Genomic DNA, 20,436 nt, shown 5'->3' with positions numbered 1-20,436 from the left:
GGCAGTGATTTCTTTGTACTTTATGCCTGACTTCCAGAATTTGTCATGTGCTCCTAGAAGGGTTAGCCGCTCTTGACAGCAATTAGTATCAGAGCTGATAGCATCCTGAAGATGTTTGACAATGGTTTTTTTTTAAATTGGGCTTAAAACATCAAAATCATGTCCTATATTCAGCTATGTCACTACCTCTATGTACTCTGTGAGCAATGGTACTTTTCACTGCAGGCACCTGCCCAAAAGTTGCAGCCTCCCTCACAAATAAAATTTGACTGAACTGATCCATATCTTACATGGAGACCAGATTCATGCCATGTCATCCAGGACCAAATTAAAAGCTGACTAGAACTTCAGCTTGAACAAGGGCACTGCTCTATCAGGTTGTGGGTTTTTTTTTTTTTTTTTTTTTGGGGGGGGGGGAAGGTGGGGAATTATGTTCATTTGTTTTGTGCTTTTTTTGTGAAATTAATCACATCAGCCAAGTGATAGACTGGGCCTCCTTTAACCAACCAACATCAAGTGGCATGCGTATGTCTCCTGCCTCAGAAATCATCTCTCTCTCTGTTACAGCATCCCAAAACAAGAGCAACTAAAATGTGCAAGCTTGTGTGTCACTTGTTTAACCACAAAGGAGCAACAAAGCAGAGTTCTTGAAGCCTTCAAACACAGAATCTCCTGCTTTCATTAGGTCAAGATAGTCTGATGTGGGTTTTATCAGTTTATGTTTTTGTTTTGTTTTTAAAGCTTCAGGTCCCATTTCCTCTCCTCCCACAGTTTTCTTTCTGGGGGTTTGCATTAAATGAGTGGACTGGAGTAAGAACTTACAGGGAGATAGCGGCAAGTTGATGTCTGGAAAGGTGAACAGAATAGCTAATTAAAAATTATTGTATTTGCTTTTCTTTGCAAATCTGGGGCAATATTTTCAGCTGTCCCAGAGCAACTGAGCAACCAAGGCCAGGAGTTCTCCTTGCTAACTACCACTCAGCTCAGTTCAATCTTCAGCTGGTCTCCTTTTTGCACATTTCCTACCTGCAATGTAATTTTGTTTTTCACTAGCAGCCCAATTTTGATGTCCATCAGATTGAGGTCATTTTCCAGTTGCTGATTGGATCGGATCAAAGTTACAACTTCCTCACGCAGTTTCATTAGCTCGAGCTCCTCCTGAAAATCTTGGTCACTTTGATCGAGCAAGTGGACAAATTTCCGTACCACAGCCATAGGTGGGTTTTCAGCATTAACTAAAAATAGGTGAGAAAACATCAGGGGACAGAATCACAGAATGGTTGAGGTTGGAAGGGACCTCTGCAGATTATCTAGTCAAACCCCCCTGCTCAAGCAGGGTCACCTAGAGCACATTGCCCAGGACCCTGTCCAGAGGGCTTTTGATCATCTCCAAGGACGGAGACTTCACAACCTCTCTGGGCAACAGACAACAGAAATTAACGTGTGCCTCATCTGTGTTTAAATAGCACATGAGGGAGCAGTCTGGCCAAGACAAAATTAATACCACCTAGTCTGAGCAACTTCTGACAACATTTGAAATTTCCTGTTTTGGGTAAATCATGAGAGAAATGAAGAGCAAAGAATCAAGCAAATATCAACCTAAGATAGTCCACACTGCTGAAGCTGATTCAAAAGTTGCAGTTCTATTTCTCAGCAACAAAAGCAATGTCTGGAATCAAGTTTTTCTTCAGCCTCAAGAGCACCCTACTCATTGCACTACCCTACCAATTTCACCCCCATTGCTCTTCAAAACTGTCTTGATGTTACAGAATACAGTAGCAACATCCCTTGCAAACACAGATTCAAGGCACATGAGTTTTACTGTTTTGGCAATACTTACTGAGGGTTTTGTAGTCTTCTCGTGCTTTGTTTGCTCGGATAAAGGCTTGAATTTTTATAACATCATTTATCTAGGTTATAAAAAAAAAAAAAAAAAGCACTTGAACTCATTCAGGGCATAGTGCAAAAGTCAGGTACTGCATTAATTTAACAGGACAGCCTCTTACATGGTCTCTGAAATACTGCAGACGATCTCTGTAACGCTTTCTGGCTTGATACATCCTGGTCATTGATTGAATCTATAGAAAAATAACAAAATTTTCAGATAAAAACTCCTTTCTCTACAGAGATCATTCCCAAAGGTTACAAAACAGCAGGGATTCAGAGAAATACAACTATGACAATTAGCGAAGAGTGGGAGGGAGAGAGAAAGAGTTAAGAAACTAATGCTAAACAAAATATTAAAGCAACAACTATATACTTTTTACCTCAAGTACACCTGAGCTGAAAGGCTGGTAAATTCTGATAATTTACAAATTTTACCAAAATTAACAATTATAATTTCAAGAGGGTAGACAGATTAGTACAACAAAAGAAGAGGATAATTTTGAATGATGGGCTGAACTGTATAGAAGGGAAGTTGTAGTCAAAGTTAGGAAACACTTCCTGGGAAATAGAAGACTGTAATATTCCCCTTCCCCCCATCTGCCCTGGCCCTTGCTTTCTTCCAGGTGCCATGGGCTAGACTCCCCCCCCCCCCCCCCCCCCCCAAAAGGAACAAATGTCTCTCCTAGTAACTTTAATGGACAAAAGCTCATGCACTATCTGGACTGCGATAAGGAATAGTTAATAATCCTGATACCTGAAATACTCCAGACAGTGAATAATTCTGCAGTGGCTCCAAGGACAGCTCGTATAACCTGAACATTCTTTCCTGTTAGTAATTGTTTTGTGGCATTTGGAATAGGCTCCCCCCAGAATTGTACCTTCACTACTTGGTCCTTGTGCGCTCGCAGGTAATCCAAACGAATCTGATATGCCTTCCTCTGCTTGTAGCCACGCCACTGGGACTGAAAACAGAAAACATGCTCACCTGCTTTACTTTTCAAAGTAAAGCAAGGTAATTATAATTCTGAGATTCTTTCTGCTCCTCAGCTTTTAAGTTCCCTTTTGGCTGAATGTAAAATGTGAGGGAGACATACTTACCTTATCAAACAAACTGTAAGAGATATACAGTGAATCATTAACTACTTATTTCACCAGTTGTAATCATGAGAGACTTCAAATTACCTCATGAAAGGCCCAGACCTCCAGAAGCAGAGTTAGAGAACAAAGGTAGAGCTAAATAGGCAAACTGACAAACTATTCTACAAGGGCCACGTGGTAGATGCTGCCGCTGGAGAGAAGAGTGATGTAAAATTACAAGCCTTCAGAGCAGACTGACTGCTACTAATACTTGGAACAAAAGTTAGACAAGTGTTTGGAAGAACCTAATCACTATGCTTAAAGGGAGAAGGTGCTATTTTAATCAATCAGAAGATTTTTATATATACATACATGCATGTATGTATGTATATATAAATATACATGTAAATGTATACATACACATAGATGTGTGTGTACATACACACACACATAAGTGTGTGTTAAAAATTATATAAAATTATTGATATAGAAAAAAAATATATATGCACTCACACACACACACGTGTGTGTGTGTGTGTGTGTGTGTGTGTGTGTGTGTTATTTAGGCAGGAATGAACACACATATACCGCTCAAAAAATAAAGTCATGATAATGTACAAAGCATATATTTCATTTACATGTATTCCAGTTACAACATTGGAGAAAGATTTGTTCATTGTTCTCCTGCCAGTGCCCGACCTCACACTGAATGCCATACCATCTCCTTTCACCTCCTCAATCCTCCAAATCCCTGGAGGAATTAAAACAGGAGGACCGAAGGGGAATCTTAGTCTGGAAGACTGAAAAATATATTGTTTCTTTTCAATTTGTCATGAATCGCATTACTAACTCATCACATGGTATTATCAGCATAAAGACATGACATACCTGATATTGCCCTATTCTCAAAACACTGAATTGGGTAATAAAGTGATGGAAAGATCTTCCTTAGATATGTTTTTCTCCCTGCAATTCTGCCTGAGGAGAATTTATTCATTTTATATCACATGGAAAAGCAAATCATATGCAAAAACTCTTTGGGAAAAGGAAATATCTTTAGATAACTTGCAAAATGAGGTGGAGATCACTGAGCGCTAAAATTGAAAAGAACAAAAACAGTCAAAATGTCTGTGTATAGAGAGCAGCTGCAGAGTACAAGTCTCAAACAGAATTAAAGGACATCACTACCTGGATGCAAGTGATTGCTGGGACTTGTTTCTTCAAAAAATTCATTCTTGAGTTGAATTCCTGGCGAACAAGATATCCTCGACAACAGGCCTGAAGTTTTGTAATCAGATTCTCATTGGCCAGCCACAGTTGTTCTCGGTTGTATGCAGCAGTGACTCCAGAGATAGTGCTCTGGATTAGCGTTATGGTAGGAAGAAGAGGCAGTAAAAAGAGAGAATTGGAACACAAGAAAAGGGAGGTTACATTATCTTTCTGTATTGTGTACAAGAGAAACTTCCAAGTTGCTTTTTAGTGAACAGCAGCATCAYGGTCATTTACCAAAACGATGAATTTTCTGAAATGGGACAAGGAATTTTGACACAAAGTCTGATGACACAAAATGAAATAAATGAGTTACTAAGCTTGCTAACATTACACAGAAGACAATCTACTACATTGAAACAAGTTGCATTAAAGACTAGAAGGATGAGAACTTCAACTTTTCCGAGAAAGACCTTGTGTTATCTACCCTACCTGTATCTCCTCTCGCGACAGCTGTGTGTCATTTTGCACAAATCTGTCTGGTTCATCCCATCCTCCCTCTTTGGTCTGCAGGTTATGGTAATAATGATAGCCTCCTCTCACCCAGTGTTTCACCCATTCACTGCTATTGCCCCCTAAGAACAGAAACCGCAGTGTAAGTCTCAAAAACAAACGTATTGTTTTTCCAGCATACAAATATTACAGTTAGGAAATAAACATATGAAGATGAACCTTCCCCCAAACAAGAGGGCTATACATTTTTCTGAGACCCCAATGAACTAATATGACAACTACCTAACACAACACATTCTACAAATGGAGAAGATTCTACTATTTATATGCTTATTTTTTAGTTCAGCTTACAAAGAAGCCCCAATTCCCACCTATAACACAAGACTTCTCCCCAGAGACTGATTTTTCTCTGGCTCCTGTTCTGCATGCAATAATCTTGGATTTATTTGCTCTCACCAACGGTTAGCTATTTGAGGTTCACCTGCTGCCCTTTTTCTTCTCTTGACTTCTGCCAACTCTCGATGGTACGTCTCAGCACATTCAGGAGTGACTCCGTATAGCCCAACATCCGGTGAGCGCAAGGCACTCAGGGTCAGGCTAATATCACCATGGTCTACTGCTTCATTAATGGCCAGAATTCCTAAGGAAACTTTGACAATACAAGGAAGCAGGTTAGCTTGGCATTCAGAGGCTCAGTGATTCACGGCAAACAAAACAGCAGGAAGGTAATATGCACATGTGCACACACTGTGTGTGTTTGTGTGTGCGCGCACACGTGTGCTTGTGTTTGTCTGGGTACATGCAAATATAAATAAAACACACACACACACACACACATATAAGTGAGACATCCTGCAGTATAGAGGCATCTTGAGTATGGCGCGTCCAGTCATACACAGCATGGTGCCTCTGAGCGCATTATTTGTGGGCCCTTCCGAGCCCTGGTGTGGTGCAGATTTATCCACAATGTTTTTCTACAACACAYAGTTTCATCCTTCCACCTAGCTCTACTCTGACAACAGTTTTAGTTGAGACAGTTTCTCCTGGCAGAGCCAAGCCACATTGCCTAACTGAATAAAAGGGTTCCTTTCAACAACTAGTACCATCCCTAGTGGTAACAGCAGCAGCATGAGTAAGTAGTAGCTTGTAAACAAGTCAAAACCTGAAAAACTGGGGGCAGGGAAGGGCAGGAGGCAAAGAGGGAGGAAAATAAGATGCAGTTCCAGGGGTACCCCAGGACTGTGACCCAAACACTGACATATTCGCAAGAGGAAAACAAGCAAAGGAATTACACTATCACAGCAAAGATGAGCTATAGTAACCTTCAGCATTAGATAATACTGCAAAAATGTCTGTTCACATATGGATGAGGGTATTTGAAGGTTTTATTCAGGTTTAAGGGAACATAAATAATTCTGCATTTGACCAAATGTTCCTTGGCATGATATTCAAGCTGCTGCCTTGCCAAGGTGCTCATGAGGGTAGGGAAATGGTGCATTATACTGGTACTGCTGGAAAGAAATACTAAGATGAATAAGTAAAGTTCTGCCCTACCACTTTTTTAGACAGTTAACAGCAGAATTCACTGATCAAATATTGGCATCAAAAACAACTGAACTAGGCCATACAGTAGGATAAAAACTGATAAAAACTACTTTCTTTCACTAGAAACATAACATATCCACAGCTTTTTGTGAACCTATTGATTTTGCTCCCTTTTAAAACATCTATAAACAAAAAACAAAAAGGCACCAGGCACAAATATAAAAGCAAGCTCATTTCTGAGTCAAGAGAGCGAGGACAGAAGGAATCAATTGTGCTATAAACTCTACATAACCGATACACAGATGCTTGAAGTACTTAGGCTGGAGGGATCTCTGAGGTATTGCAGTCCAACCTTCTGCTCAAAGCAGGGCTAACTACAACACTGGATCAAGTTGATTAGGGGACTGGAGCATCTCTCTTATGAGGAAAGACTGAGAGAGCTGGGCCTGTTTAGCCTAGAGAAGAGAAGGCTGAGAGAAGATCTTATTAACGTGTACAAGTATCTTAAGGGAGGGTGTCAAGAGGATGGAGCCAGACTCTTTTCAGTGGTGCCCAGCAACAGGACGCGAGGCAATGGGCACAAACTGAAACACAGGCACTTCCATCTGAACATGAGGAAAAACTTCTTCACTGTGAGGGTGACAGAGCACTGGAACAGGTTGTCCATCTTTGGAGATATGCAAAAGCTGTCTGGACAGGGTTCTGTGCAACATGCTCTAGGTGACCCTGCTTGAGCAGGGGGGTTGGACTAGATGATCTCCAGAGGTCCCTTCCAACCTCAACCATTCTGTGATTTTGTGTTCAGGGCCTTGTCTGATTGAGTTTTGAAAAATCTTAAAGGACAGAGATTCCACAACTTCTTTGAACAAGCTGTTCCAGAAGTAAGACAGCACCATCTCCAGAACAATTCCAGACTCAGATTAAACTTTTCAGTTTCCAGTATAGTTAGTTGCCTATTCGAATCAAAATCAGAAGGGACCGTTCATGCCTCTTTGGAAAACTTTAAGCATCAGTGTAATAACAAATTAGAAGTTCTGGGAATGGAAAAAAAAGTATTTTATCAACACACCAGAGATGAACACACAGAATAAAGAAAAATAAGGTCTCTACAAAGAAAGAAAACAATCAGCTCGCTAATGGTGCACAAATCAAGCAAAGCAAGCAGGCAAGTACAAATGTTAAATGTAACAGAAAATTAGAGATTTAGGATAAATGCAAATAGAATATCATATTTGAAAAACGTATAAAAATAAGCTCTCTGAAACAAGTGGTACCCAACAAACAGCCAGCATATACAGGGAACAGATGAGTAGAAGGGGGGGGGGGGAACCCAGACCAAAACAGAAACACTCATGTTCTTATTAAAAAGAAAACTTCTGTCAGGAAAAAAAAAAGTAAGCAAAGAACAGGAATTAGTTTATTGCTTCTGGAGGCAGAAAAGATTATTGTAAGAAGACCAGGATGTAACGATGGGTGGGTCAGTTCACCTGCAAACTGCAATAAGGAGGAAAGGTGGATATCACTGATGCGTACAGTGGTCTGTATTTTTAAAGAGTCTGATGTAGTCTAGAAACACTTAATAGAACTGAGACAAGACAACAATACACCACACAAATAATAAATGTTATTGTCTGCTGCACATTAGCTTAAGTTGTGCGCATGCACATTCTCACACCTAACTACCCACCCACAGGAGATACACAATTAGCTACAAACACTAATCTGCTTGATAGAGATTTGTCCAATGAGCTAACATGGTCACAAGCAAAACCAGAAAAATGACATGTTAAAAAAGAAACAAAAAAAGGAGAAATTAAGAAATTTAACATTTAAAGAATTTGACATCCACTCTTCAAAGAAAAATTATCACATCCAAAGCACAAAAGTGTAATCAGTTAATCAGTTTCCTTTGCCATATTTACATGACATTTCTAGCTCTGAACCTTTCCTTAAGTAACCAGTATTTGGTTGATAACAGAGATTAATTGAAATATTTACTACAATACTTACATCTCTGGGACTCCTCTGTGTCCTTGTTAGCCCTATGAATCCCATCCTGAATTTCATCTAGCCAAAGTACAGCTGTCTCATCCTTAGTGTCCTAAAGAGGATTATGAGGAAAAAAGCAGTTATCTTCACTGTATTTTTGTGAAGTAGAATAATCTGTACTCAGCAACAGCCAATATATTAGTTTTCAGTATCAGAGGGAAAGAGAAGCATTTCAAAATCTTTCTAATTGATTTCAGCACAAGAACATCACGTGTATTTGTGACCAGCAAAGACTTCTATCAGACCCAACATGGCCTCCCAGTCAAAAACCCTTTAGTCCTAAAGCCATATTTACTCAGAGGATACAACTTTCCAGGAAAACAAGTTAGCTCTTTTACAGAACATGGCTACAAAGAGTTCTTAGAACAAAAAGGTACCAATGTGTGCACAGCAGCTGAAAGCTCTGGATAACTAATGACACATTAGACTGTTCTGGTCTCTGTCCATAAAAATTCATATAACTGTACAAACTGGAAGACCAAAAAGTATTGTACATATTGTGGCTGGATGTACATATATAACACTAAAAGCTATGTTACAAGTCTGTTTTAACAGATTGCTCATTATGGAATAGTTATTACACAGTATCCTGTATTTTGTCAGGGTGTTGAAGAAACTCAGTTTACATGCAGAAGTGTGAGAAGAGGAAAGAGACAAAGGTTTAGCAAGTCCCAAAACATACAAAAAACAATGATTCAGCAGTTGCCAAGCATAGCTTCTCCCCATCCACTGTTGCTTCCTGTAGGTAACTACTAAAAGAAATCATAATAAGCAACTGCGACCCCCCCCCCCAACAACTGTTGTTGTACAAACAGAACACAGAAGACATTTGCCTCTGGTATGGAATAATAATCACACAGCACTAAAGAGCCACTATTTGGAGTATTAAAGAGTTTTAGGGCCAGATTGAACATGAGCGTTTCCTAAACACACCCTCTACATTTTTCCCATTGTATCTGTGGGTTGGAAACTGATATCCTTAATGATCTTTCATTCAAGAGACCAACATATCTGATACAGGAAGATTTCATCTGAAAGTCCAGCTAGTCCCAAGAGAGTATCAGGAACACAGAGAATTCCGGGCTGGGCGGGGGGGAAATAATCAAAGAAACAACTTTCTCTGTCGTGGTCTCTACCAGCAGAAGCCAACCCACAGACTGTCAAAACCATCCTGCGCTTTTCTATGCTTTTTCTGCTGAAGGCTTTCAGGCAGGTGCACACAGCACAACATATTACAGGGTCTACCTTTTTTGTACTTAGCCCATGAAAAACATGCATCATACAATGCTCCCCCAACACACAAGGAACTGAAGAGTGCCTTATTGCCAACTATAATCCCTCCCAGTCTTGAGGTTCAGAAATTACTAGTTGGCAAGTAACTTAAGATTGACTTAAGGTTGATTTAAGATTGTGACTATTTTCCCCAAAACATTTTTCAGTAATATGATCTCACAATTTCTGAAATTACTGCAATGCTGCTGGGAGGAGCCCTGAATTTAACATATGCCTAAATAAGGTAATTTCACACCAACTGAAGTTACCAGCCCAGCCTGGCACAAACTGGAGTGCACACTTTAAAAAGTTCATTATTTCATTCTGACTCAGCAGGAGGAAATGCTTCAGCACAAAATGGGTTCCTGAGGAACATTAACCCTTTCAAGTCCCTTCTTAAGGAAGCTGCTCAATGGCTTTCATCAGTAATGTATTCAGTTTTTAGCTATTGCCATTGTGCGAGTTTACATTTACTCTCTCTCTCAAAAAAAAAAAAAAGTTCAGCTCAATATAGCTCTTAATCTCAATGTAAAATTCTGCATTGGTACTACAGCAAAAAGCTCCAAAAAAGAACAAAAAAACACTACTGAAAGCAGAAAAGTCTGCTACTTGTTTGTAATTAGACAAGTAAAATAAAAATCAGTATCCCATCCATATTACTTAAAAATCAGTAGTGCGCGCGCGCACACACACAATCCTCCTCCTTCCTAAATCCAGTAAGATGAGACATGCTCTTCCTCTCCCCATCTCCACCTTGACATTTAGCCAGTTACCTAATGGCAACTCTTTACAAAAGGATAGCAGTTCTCAGCTAATAAGATCAACAGCTACCACCAAAAATATCCTTAGCAAGTGTCACCAGGTGAACAATAGGCATCAGCATACATTTTGCTAATAGCGCTATTTCTGCCTCACTTCTTTCTCCAAGCTCATTACTAAATAGGTTCTTCATTTTCAGAAACTTTTTTCTTTTTCCTGTGTAAGTGTATATAATGATGCCTCCAGACACATTTGACATAAAGGATTCTCTTACAAAACACAACAAAAAAAAAACACCTTAAGGTTGCAGGGGAGTTATTTTCAGAAGTTCAGAACTACTAGAATTAACATGGTCTCCCCGAGAATATGGAAGAGGCAGTCATTAATTACATATTATTTCTCCCCAAACAAGATCTTTCTCTCATTGGGATTGGCTGTAGCAAAATATTTCATGCAGTTAATATCCTTATAGTCATCTCCATAGTTCATGAAGGTGCGCAGATTCTGGCTGCAAATCTCTTTCTCTAGCACAGAAAGTTCCAAACTGACGAGGCAAGATCTGTTAATCACATGCAGAAGGCCCAGCTCTCCACTTCCGTTTTTGTTTCCTGACTTTCTGGACTCCTGCTGCAATAACTGTACCACACAGATAAAAAAGCTTTTCATGAGAGGCATTTAGTTTCACTCACCTGTGCTTTCTCTCTCTTGGCTCGAAGTAGTGTATCCTGATAGTGCTGTGCTACCTTTGGGGTTACACCCTCCAATTTTGCTGCAGGAATCTGTAAAGCTTGAATTGTCTTTTTGGTGTCCCCCTCATCCAGGGCTTCATTGATAAGTCCAATTGCCAAAATCCCTGGGGAGGAAAGGGTGGGGGGGGAGAAGTATAAAAATCCATTTCTAGTCAACAAAAAAATCACAAGCAATGCTCCAAAAAAGTGCAATTAAGCCTTTCTAAACCAGATGTCAGTCGAGAACTGTAACATTGTTAATAGAAAATATTTTTTACTGGTAAAGAAAGCAAGACTATTTTTTCACTTTAAAGTGGCCATTAAATGTATGGGCACTGTAATAAAAATATAATCACTCAGGGAGACCACAGGAAGGATCCTAACTGAGTCCTCAGGCATCCCAGCTCAGAGCTGTGAGAAGAGACAACTATTAAACCCCCAAATGGCTGAAGTTCATAGGTTACAGGTTTCCAAGGTACTGGCTTCTCTGAAGAGCAATCTTCAACTTTGAAGACTTGCATGAAATACAATTTAAAAATACAGTAACTTCCTATTTTAGAAATCTACTTTACTGAACATATATAACATTAATTATATTAGCAGAGATGTGGATGCTATTCAAGTACAGTAAAAGTTAAGAGTCCCATTCAGCTAAGTAAAAATTGACAAAAATAAATAGCTTATAGTTAGCTACATGTGAACAGAGTCTACATCATCTGTGCCCTATCAACAGCAACCATCTCCTGCAAATCAGAGTAATTTAGGTTGGAATAGACCACTGGAGGTGATCTGGTTCAATTCCCTGCTCAATTCAGATCATGGTTTGATCAGCGCAAAACAAAGAGGTCTTTTAGAGAAAAGAAAGTAAGGAGCTCAGTGTGGTGTTTTTCAACTTTGGTCAATTCATCCAAGGATCATGACTTTTGTTCTGTACATGGCGAAAGAATCACAAGACTAGCACTATATGAAAAACAGAACATTTTAGGGTAGAATGGCTATTGGGATGGAGGAGAGATTAAGGAAAACAAGGACACTACAAGAACCAGGATCACTAACACGCTGGCATGGTTGTCTGTCCAACAGCATCATTTAAACATTTAATCTCCTTCAAACCCCAGGGATGTGCTTCATGAAAACAAAATTAATTTGAAAGGAATGACAGGAAGACACATGGCCCAGAATTTCACAAGTTGTGGCGTTTTTCATCAGTTCTCACCAAATTTCAGATAACTTTTTAATTGAGTATGACATGTAGCTCATTTGACCACAGACACAAGACCAGATAAATAGATATAGGGGGATAAAAATTACTGGAGATCCACTGAGACCTTCAATGATCAAAAGCAAATGTCTAGTCTGACCATCCACACAGCACAAGCCACAGGGGCTTTCAGATGTGTTCCCTATCTGGGTATGCTTCTAGGAAATAATTTGAGTGCAATCTTCAGTAAAATTCTGTATGACAGATCCCATCACAATTCCCAGTCAGCTGCCTCAAATGGTTAACTAATTTCAAAACAAACAGAAATCCATCAGGCTTTTTCCTCACTTTAATTTCTCTAGTTTCAGTTTCCAGACTGGTACAGATTTACTTGGGGGAAAACCTCTTTTAGAAATCTGGAACACAAACTTTCAGCACTTACTGCTTCCAAAATGCCTAGCTTTAATGCCAAAATGAGAGATACTTTGTCATCATCGTGATGTGACTATCATCTGCTTTTCTCCAATCAGAATTACTTAGTTAATATTTCTTCTTTTTCTGCATTATTGACAGCTCTACCTGGTAGCAGACAAAGACCACCAGTAGTATTCTTTTGCTACTGATTTACTTTATCCCCTTCTGATTACCCTCCACTTCCTTCTTCTGTATACTATTTTTTAATACACTCTTTTACTTTTCCTGTGAGACTGGGCTGCTAGAGAAATAGTTTTATTTCATTCTCAATTGCCCTTATTCTTCTAATTCATTTTGTTCTTTCAGGTAAATTATTTGTTTTGTAAAACTCAGCCCTGTAAAAAGTCCACATATCCATGCCACCATGCTTCAGCTAATTCTGTGCTCACAGACATGTTAGCAAACCATGATCATTTGCAAAGACTTCTATGATAAGCTTCTACTTATCTGTCAAGATGAGAGAGACTGCTGACAGAATCCTTGGTTTTGTTATAGAAACACATACGACAGGACAGGATGGAACATCTACATATCCTCTGATTTATTCCCTGCTCCACAGTTTTTGGCAGAAAACTAAGTTAGAAATTCCAAGGATGTCTGAGTAGAGAGTTACACAGCATAGGCCACTTAAAGTGACATCCCTTTCTTCCTCCTCCCCAATTCAATAGTGGATTTCTTCCTTAATTTCTCTACTCTCCTTTATTATGATTTGACTGCCTAACACACATATAAACAAATACCCGATTTTATGCTTTTTCTTGGAGCAACAAATAATATCTATTATTTACTCCCAAAACTGCTAATGACTCAGATCTTTCAACTAGATTTCCATATTACTAACTAGATAAAATTTGTCTAATCTGACCTGTTACCTAGTTTCTTGGAACTGATGCATAGGCCATAATGGAATTTCTTTTCTCTGCATCTCTTGGATTTAGCCTCTTCATTATCCCTCTCTATATTATCTTAGATTTTAAGATGTTTTCATTTTTCTTTTTTGTTCTTAATTCAGGTCATCCAGGCAGACGATGGTACAGACTGCTTGCTCCCTCCTACAGTTTGCATACATTCATCTTAAAACATACTCTTCTCCCTAGAAATCCTAGAAAGACTGGGATTACTAGCTCTGAAGAAGACTAAAGAAGAGCAGATATGATAACTGTTAAACCTAGGAAAGAGCACAGAAGATAAACAGGAATTCTCTTTCATTTGTTTGCTAATGTGGGCAAGAGAAGACTACTCCATGATACAGTAATATGTTAGAGCTCCTCACTAGAAAGTAACTTTTGAATTTGAAACCATTTACCAGGATAATGGAAGGGGAAAAATATATGCTTGTACAGTTTCAGGACTTTCTCAGACTAATATAATTTATGCATAGACAGGAGATGAGTGTGTCCTTGCATGAGGGTATACACCAGGCACCAGAAGATGAAAGACTTGAGACATTTCCCGTGAGAACAGCTAATCCCATTACAGGATTTCCTGTATCTTTCATTAAAGGATATGGAGTGTTATAAGAAGCAGGATATTGGACTACATGAACTTTTATACTTCTGCTGTGATCTCTTATATAGAAAGGATACTACAGAGCTACTGTCTTGGTGTGTGCATATGCCTATCTCGGTCTGTGTGCATGTGTGGCTTCAACATATCTGCTCACGTAGCTTCAACATATCTGCTCACGTGGCCCAAAGAGCAAACCCAGAGTCTAGCAAGATAATCAAGACAGCAGGCTCTTAAATTAAAATCTAATCCTCTCTAGATTATAGGAAGTCTTCTCAAGGTGAAACACAGCTCAGCAACTATGCAACGAGCAGTAGCAGAAGATACTTGTCTCAGCATCCACTGATCAACTTAATCTTCACCTCCACATTTGCGACAAATATTTTCCCTCCTATCATATAAGGCATTGAGCTAAATATTAAAAAGATAGCTTGAATGTCTAGGTTATGCTACTTGCATATACAGGATGTTTTCAGGACTGGTCATAACCAAAAATTACAGTTCCTTTTGGAACTGAACAAAAATTAATAGAAAATTACATTGGCAAATACAGAACCTCACAAGGAGCTACCTGAGAATAGTTTGCTCAATTGTGCTAGGACTCCTCTATTTCCATTCTGGATTTCAGTCAACTAAAACTGTCTTGGAGAACAGAAAGTTTCCCCAATTTTCTGTTTTGTTGAAATTTTCACCATTATGCTCAATTCCAGTCTTTCATCACTGCTAAAAAGAGAGACATTTAATACTATAAGCAGTATATTAAGTATATTTCAAAATACTACTTAAACTGAAATTAAAAAAATGCAGAAATAGAAGTAGCATAGAAATTAGGTAAACACCTATTCACATTTCTCAATTTGCAGCAGGAATTACCTTCCTGAGTATGTTAGTTAAGAAATCTGATACTGGCACTTGCTGCATATATTTAAAACTGTTATAGGGGATTTGTTTATTTTCTGATTAGGGATCTTTTTTTTTTTTCACTTTACTAGTCTTTTGCATTAAAAAGACACAGAAGTACAGACATACTCTTTTTCTACTCATCAACAGGTCAGTTATCAGGCAATTCAGCTTGTAGACCCTGGTTCTAACAACTAGCAGTCATACACAGCTTTAAAACAGAAAATAAAGGCTTCTAAATTTCATTACAGAACTAGCTGCAAACAAAGCAATCAACCTCTTAAAAGAGCAAAACTTTCCATTTCAATTCTAACTTGAGATTTGGGTCCCAACACCTGGAACATAAACTTTCAGTGGCATCAAACAGATGATATAATTAAGTGTGCTTTGAAAAAGGAAAAAAAAAAATCAAATGTTTTAATAAGCATAAGCATTTGAATACATAAGTGAACAATCAACATTTCAAAACCAACTTTTTTGGAGTATCACTGTTTGAGTTATGACTTAACTAAAATGAAAAAACATATTTCTTTGATGATGTTTTGCATCACTGATCTTCAAAGAAGCTGTAGTTTGAAGCAGCGTTAATACAGCCAGGAGTTAAAGGACTGAGGATAAAACCTGGAAGTGCATTCATTTCTTTGTTGTTCATTCAAGCTCCTCATCCACCATACAAATGCATCTGACAGATGATTAGATCCGAGAGATACAGAGATGACCCATAGATAGAGCAGAGAAAGAGGAGAGGGGGATCCTGGACTGAGTTTGTGGAACTTTTACTAAACTGGAGAGTAAAAAAGGCCAAAGCACATTCAAAAGACTAGAAGAGAGAAGAAAACCTGAACAGGACAGAAATTATAGCCAAAGAGTACAAGATTCCAAGAAAAATAACTTCTACTGAAGGCAGCAGATAAAGGTGAAGGAGCATGGAGTACTCCAAGATTTGGCTACAATGAACTCATTAGAGATTTTGGCAATACTAGTTTTAGTTAAGTTTGAGGGATAGAAGCCAGATTAGAAAAGATTTGAGACTAATGCTAGACACTGATGGCAGACAACAGATGCAGTTTTGTTATACAAAAAGGGTAGCAACATGCATTGGAGCAATTAACACGCTGTTTTAAGATACTGATTGCAACACCACAAATACTCCTTAATGCTTGATCTCTCTATCAACAGTTCTGCTATCAAGACTTCGTTAACTACAGACCATCAAATCTTTCTCATACTAAGTTCTTCCTAGATATATAATGTATGACACAACTACAAGTCCATCATCAACAACTTTTGGTATTGATGCATCTAGGTTTAGCATCCTTTATAATCTCAAGTCAGTCTAGTATGAATCAAGCAGAACTTACTTTCATGTTCTTCGTGCACAACTATGTTCACACGATCAATGCATGACTGGATATCATTCCATGTGATAAACTCATTTCCTTCTACACGTGTCTGAGCTTTCAGCTTCATCAAATCATCAATGTACCTGTCAAAGAAAAGACAAAAACCAACAACAAACATCACATCAGAGCAAGCTGGCCAGGGAACACACAATACAGCACGAAGACCGAACACAAAATGGAAGAGGTAACATGAGGGTTGATATGAAGCAAATGCAAAAAGAGGGAAGAAAACAAAGATGAAAGGCTATATACAAGACAGGTCAGCCCAAATAAATGCAAGGAGAGTGAAATAAGCAACAAAAGCACTAAAACACCAAATGAGGGATCAGGGCAAAGGATGCTGTGGTTGAACTGGGTTAGTACCAGTGACAACCAAGAAGTATTTGAACACAGCTTTAGTGTGAAATCTGAGAGAAGGCTTCAAGAGACAGCACAGAAATCAGACCAATATGAAGTGATAATAGCAAAAACAAGACACAAGAGCCAACACAGATGAAATCAAAACTGTAAAAAAAAAAAAAAAAAAAACTTAAAGAGGTAAGACCAAAAAAAAAAAAAAAAAAAAAAAAAAAAAAATCAAGAAGTCTAACAATATAAGCAATATCAAGGGCAGACATGACTCCTAGAAATACCCACCTCTGGGAATTCTCATCCTCAATGTTAGTGAGCCCTGTGACTGGACTGCTCAGCTGTTTCCACACTGTATTCACATCCCCTGAATCCAAAGCCCTGTTAATGAGGGCCACAGAAGACAGCATCTCTACAGCAACAGATAGTTCTGGATGGGTAAGGTTACTCTGCATACAAAGAGGACAACAAATTCATTCTACTCACCCGTCACAAACTACTGCTGTATGTAATAAAACATAAGAGAGTAGTTGTCAGAATAGGGATATAAGAGACAAAACAAAAGGACAACCTATATGACATGGAGGTAGAAAAGTGAGTATCATGAACAAAACTAGAATGCCGAGTAAGAGAGTAAAACAGAATCTTACAGTGCTGAGTAGCTCAAGATGTATGGATTAAACAACACATCAAAAAAGACTGAACATCAACACAGCTCTGTGAACTCTCAAAACGGGTTTGTTCCAGAGAACATGTTTAACAAACCAGACAAGGTGGACCCCGTGATCCACATCTATTTCTAGTAATAAGTGAGAACGTGGTACTTACTTCAGCGCTCTGTTGCTGCAAGGTGGCCAGCTCCCTTTGATAAAGATCTGCAGCAAATGGATAAACCTCTGGTAGCTGGGCCTCTGGATTCATTAACTCTGCTACAGTCTTCTCAGCATCACCCATTCGAATTGCAGAATTAATTCTGGCCACTGCTGCCAGCCCTAGAAGTTCAAAGAAGAGGCAGCAAAAAGAATCAGGAAGGCAGTCAGTGGATTCCCTAATAATGAGAATATTTTTATTCCACTCAGTAGTCAGACACCTAATAAGAAAAAGAAAAATTCCCTTAGCTATAGGAAATGAGTGACGTTCTTTGATCTGTACTTCTGAAGTTAGCCTTCCATTGCTGCAGACAACCAGACCATAATCGCTTCTTTAAATGATTATTTTTTAAAACCTGCTCACCTTTTTGCTTGACTAGTCTATCAGAGGATTGTTTCACTATTTCAGTCTTCTGACGGTCAGAAGCCTCTGAACTGCCAATTTTTTCCATGGACGGTTAATAACCACTTTTCTTTCCTGTCTATGTCTATCCTGTGCCTTTACTCATCAAAGCTGTACGGTGTACTCTGTAGTACATATGCTTTGGCTAGCATTAAACTAGCTGTGGTAGGTAAACAAATGCTGAGCAAGTGAGGTACTTCAAAGATAGCTTCCAGTTATTAAACATCAACTATTTTCCTCGTGTAATCTAAACACTCTGTCCCTGGATCTCTAATAACCTTCTTTCTACCTATTACAAATTCAATCAATCACTCTTGTGCAGCCAGAACTGAGAGAACTCTGTATAGCGTCAGAGGCACCGAGCAGAAAACAATCAATATATGAAATATCAACATGAAATAAAATGATCAGAAAAAAATAAAATATGAGAGTCTAACAATACCTACTACTAATTATATACAAGCAATTTTCAGGAACAGCTTTTGTTGTAGGAAAGCAACAACAAAAGATATTTTCAGTTTTAAAACAAATCTTCCACAGATAAACTCTTTTTAGGACTTACAAATAAATTAACTAATGATACAAGTCATTGTCATCTACATTTTATTTGCTACTTGATATTTAGCAACAATTTTGCAGAATTTACAGAAACAGCTAAAAGTTTTGTAGATCAAACCAAATAAGGGCTGGAGAAAAAACACTAAATAATCATGGAAACTGTGTCTATTTAATGTTCTTAGTAGCCAAGATACTTAAAGAACATTCATAATGGTCTGAGAGACCTGATATATCCCCACATAGACACAAATAATTTTGCTGTCTCATCTTTCTGATCACATCCCACAATTACTTTGCTGCAGCAATTTCTGCTGATGCTTACTTTGCTGATATTGTTGCGCTGCACTGTTAGCAGCATCCACTCCCAACTGCAACTCTTCCTTCTGCAGAGGACCTGTAAGGCCAGCCTGAGAAAAAACAAACCACTGGTAAGGGGAGAGAAATGTCAGCTCATTGACTTCACACAGGTCAGAGGGGGGGGGGGGAAGGCAGGCAGCTTTTCCTTAGAGCACTTTAATGCCATACAGCCTCTGCACAGAATGCCACACGTATGCTGGAGACAGAAATTCCACACTAGATACTCAGTTCATATAGTGAAAGACCATATGGTTACAACCTAATGCCTTTTACCGTATTAAAAGTGCAGTCCCATGAACACACCAATTAATAAGTGCAAGACCTGACTTCCAAAATTATGAAACATTTAATACAAAGGGGACAACTTTGTGGGAAAAGGCTCACTGAACATGAGGTGTGTGCTGAAGAAAAAGTTAGCACTTGCATAGTTTGCCTTGAACCCAAACATCAATTAGTGTTCTGTTTTATCAACAGAAGTTATCGGAACATCAAAAATGGACAATGTGTATTTTTTGCTTATATATATATATATATATATATATATATATATGTATATATACACACATACACACACACACCCCTTCCTGGGCTGTATGGTACCACATGAATACAAATAGAAAATAAGATTGATTGATACAAGGACAGGAGGACTTCCAGAACCTGGGTACTAGCTGTACAGGCAACAACCTTTTGTAACACTGAGTAAAGATGATTATTCTCCAGAAGCAGTAAAAGACCATATTTGTATTTTGAGATCTTTCAACTATTTTTTGAAGAATCTGCAATCTGACTTTGCAGTTCAGAAAACAGCTGCCTGAACTAAAACGCTTGGTAAAAATATCCCCAGTCTTATTTCATGACTAGAGACATCTTTGGACAACTACAGAGAGTGCTTGCCATGTCAAAGCTTGACAGTACATTTTAAAAAGCCCACATTTGTCTTATCTCATCTGAATTGTAGCTCCCAAGGAATATTACTTTTTAAGACCTTTCTTCAGAGATAAGTGACAAATCTTCTGAATAGCAGCAGCTGTTGGACTATGTCTATGCTGTACAAGAGGCCCCCACTTAAGGGCATTACAGCAACAAACACGTCCTTCAGCTCCTTCATTAATGTGAAGTCCCAGGTAAGGAACAATCACAAAGCATGGCAGTGGATTCTGGCTGATAAAATCATCATTCCAAAATAACATGGTTATTTTAAGGAATTATACTGAGGAAAATTATTTAGCTATCAACCATCTGAATCCCCCCCCAAAAAAATAAAAATAAAACCAAAAAAAACCTACACACACAAGCATGGTTCTGAATCTGTTTCAGATTCAGGGATCCTGAACACGAAAGTCAGCCTGCACTCTAGTGGAAAAAGCTAGAACAT

The 20,436-nt window shown here is 38.6% G+C and overlaps 1 protein-coding gene across 2 annotated transcripts in view; it reads right to left on the bottom strand.

Annotated features, from left to right (window-relative positions):
* IQGAP1 (IQ motif containing GTPase activating protein 1) overlaps window positions 1–20,436 on the bottom strand; it is a 72,558-nt gene that overhangs the window by 19,567 nt on the left and 32,555 nt on the right. For both annotated transcript variants that reach the window (XM_026087338.1, XM_026087339.1), the window contains exons 10-22: window positions 19,024–19,108; window positions 17,700–17,863; window positions 17,160–17,320; window positions 16,482–16,606; window positions 11,001–11,164; window positions 8,242–8,332; window positions 5,168–5,335; window positions 4,666–4,808; window positions 4,153–4,323; window positions 2,766–2,849; window positions 2,007–2,078; window positions 1,841–1,910; window positions 1,027–1,235 (exon numbers count right to left, since the gene is read on the bottom strand). In XM_026087338.1, coding sequence (XP_025943123.1) covers window positions 1,027–1,235; window positions 1,841–1,910; window positions 2,007–2,078; window positions 2,766–2,849; window positions 4,153–4,323; window positions 4,666–4,808; window positions 5,168–5,335; window positions 8,242–8,332; window positions 11,001–11,164; window positions 16,482–16,606; window positions 17,160–17,320; window positions 17,700–17,863; window positions 19,024–19,108 — 1,707 coding nt within the window. The remainder of the gene's footprint in view (window positions 1–1,026; window positions 1,236–1,840; window positions 1,911–2,006; window positions 2,079–2,765; window positions 2,850–4,152; window positions 4,324–4,665; window positions 4,809–5,167; window positions 5,336–8,241; window positions 8,333–11,000; window positions 11,165–16,481; window positions 16,607–17,159; window positions 17,321–17,699; window positions 17,864–19,023; window positions 19,109–20,436) is intronic.

Source organism: Apteryx rowi, unplaced genomic scaffold, assembly GCF_003343035.1.
Source record: "Apteryx rowi isolate R43461 unplaced genomic scaffold, aptRow1 scaffold_713, whole genome shotgun sequence".
In the NCBI taxonomy this organism is placed as follows: domain Eukaryota; kingdom Metazoa; phylum Chordata; class Aves; order Apterygiformes; family Apterygidae; genus Apteryx; species Apteryx rowi.
The sequence above is the reverse complement of the archived record's forward strand: the minus strand, read 5'-3'. Positions and strand labels throughout refer to the sequence as shown.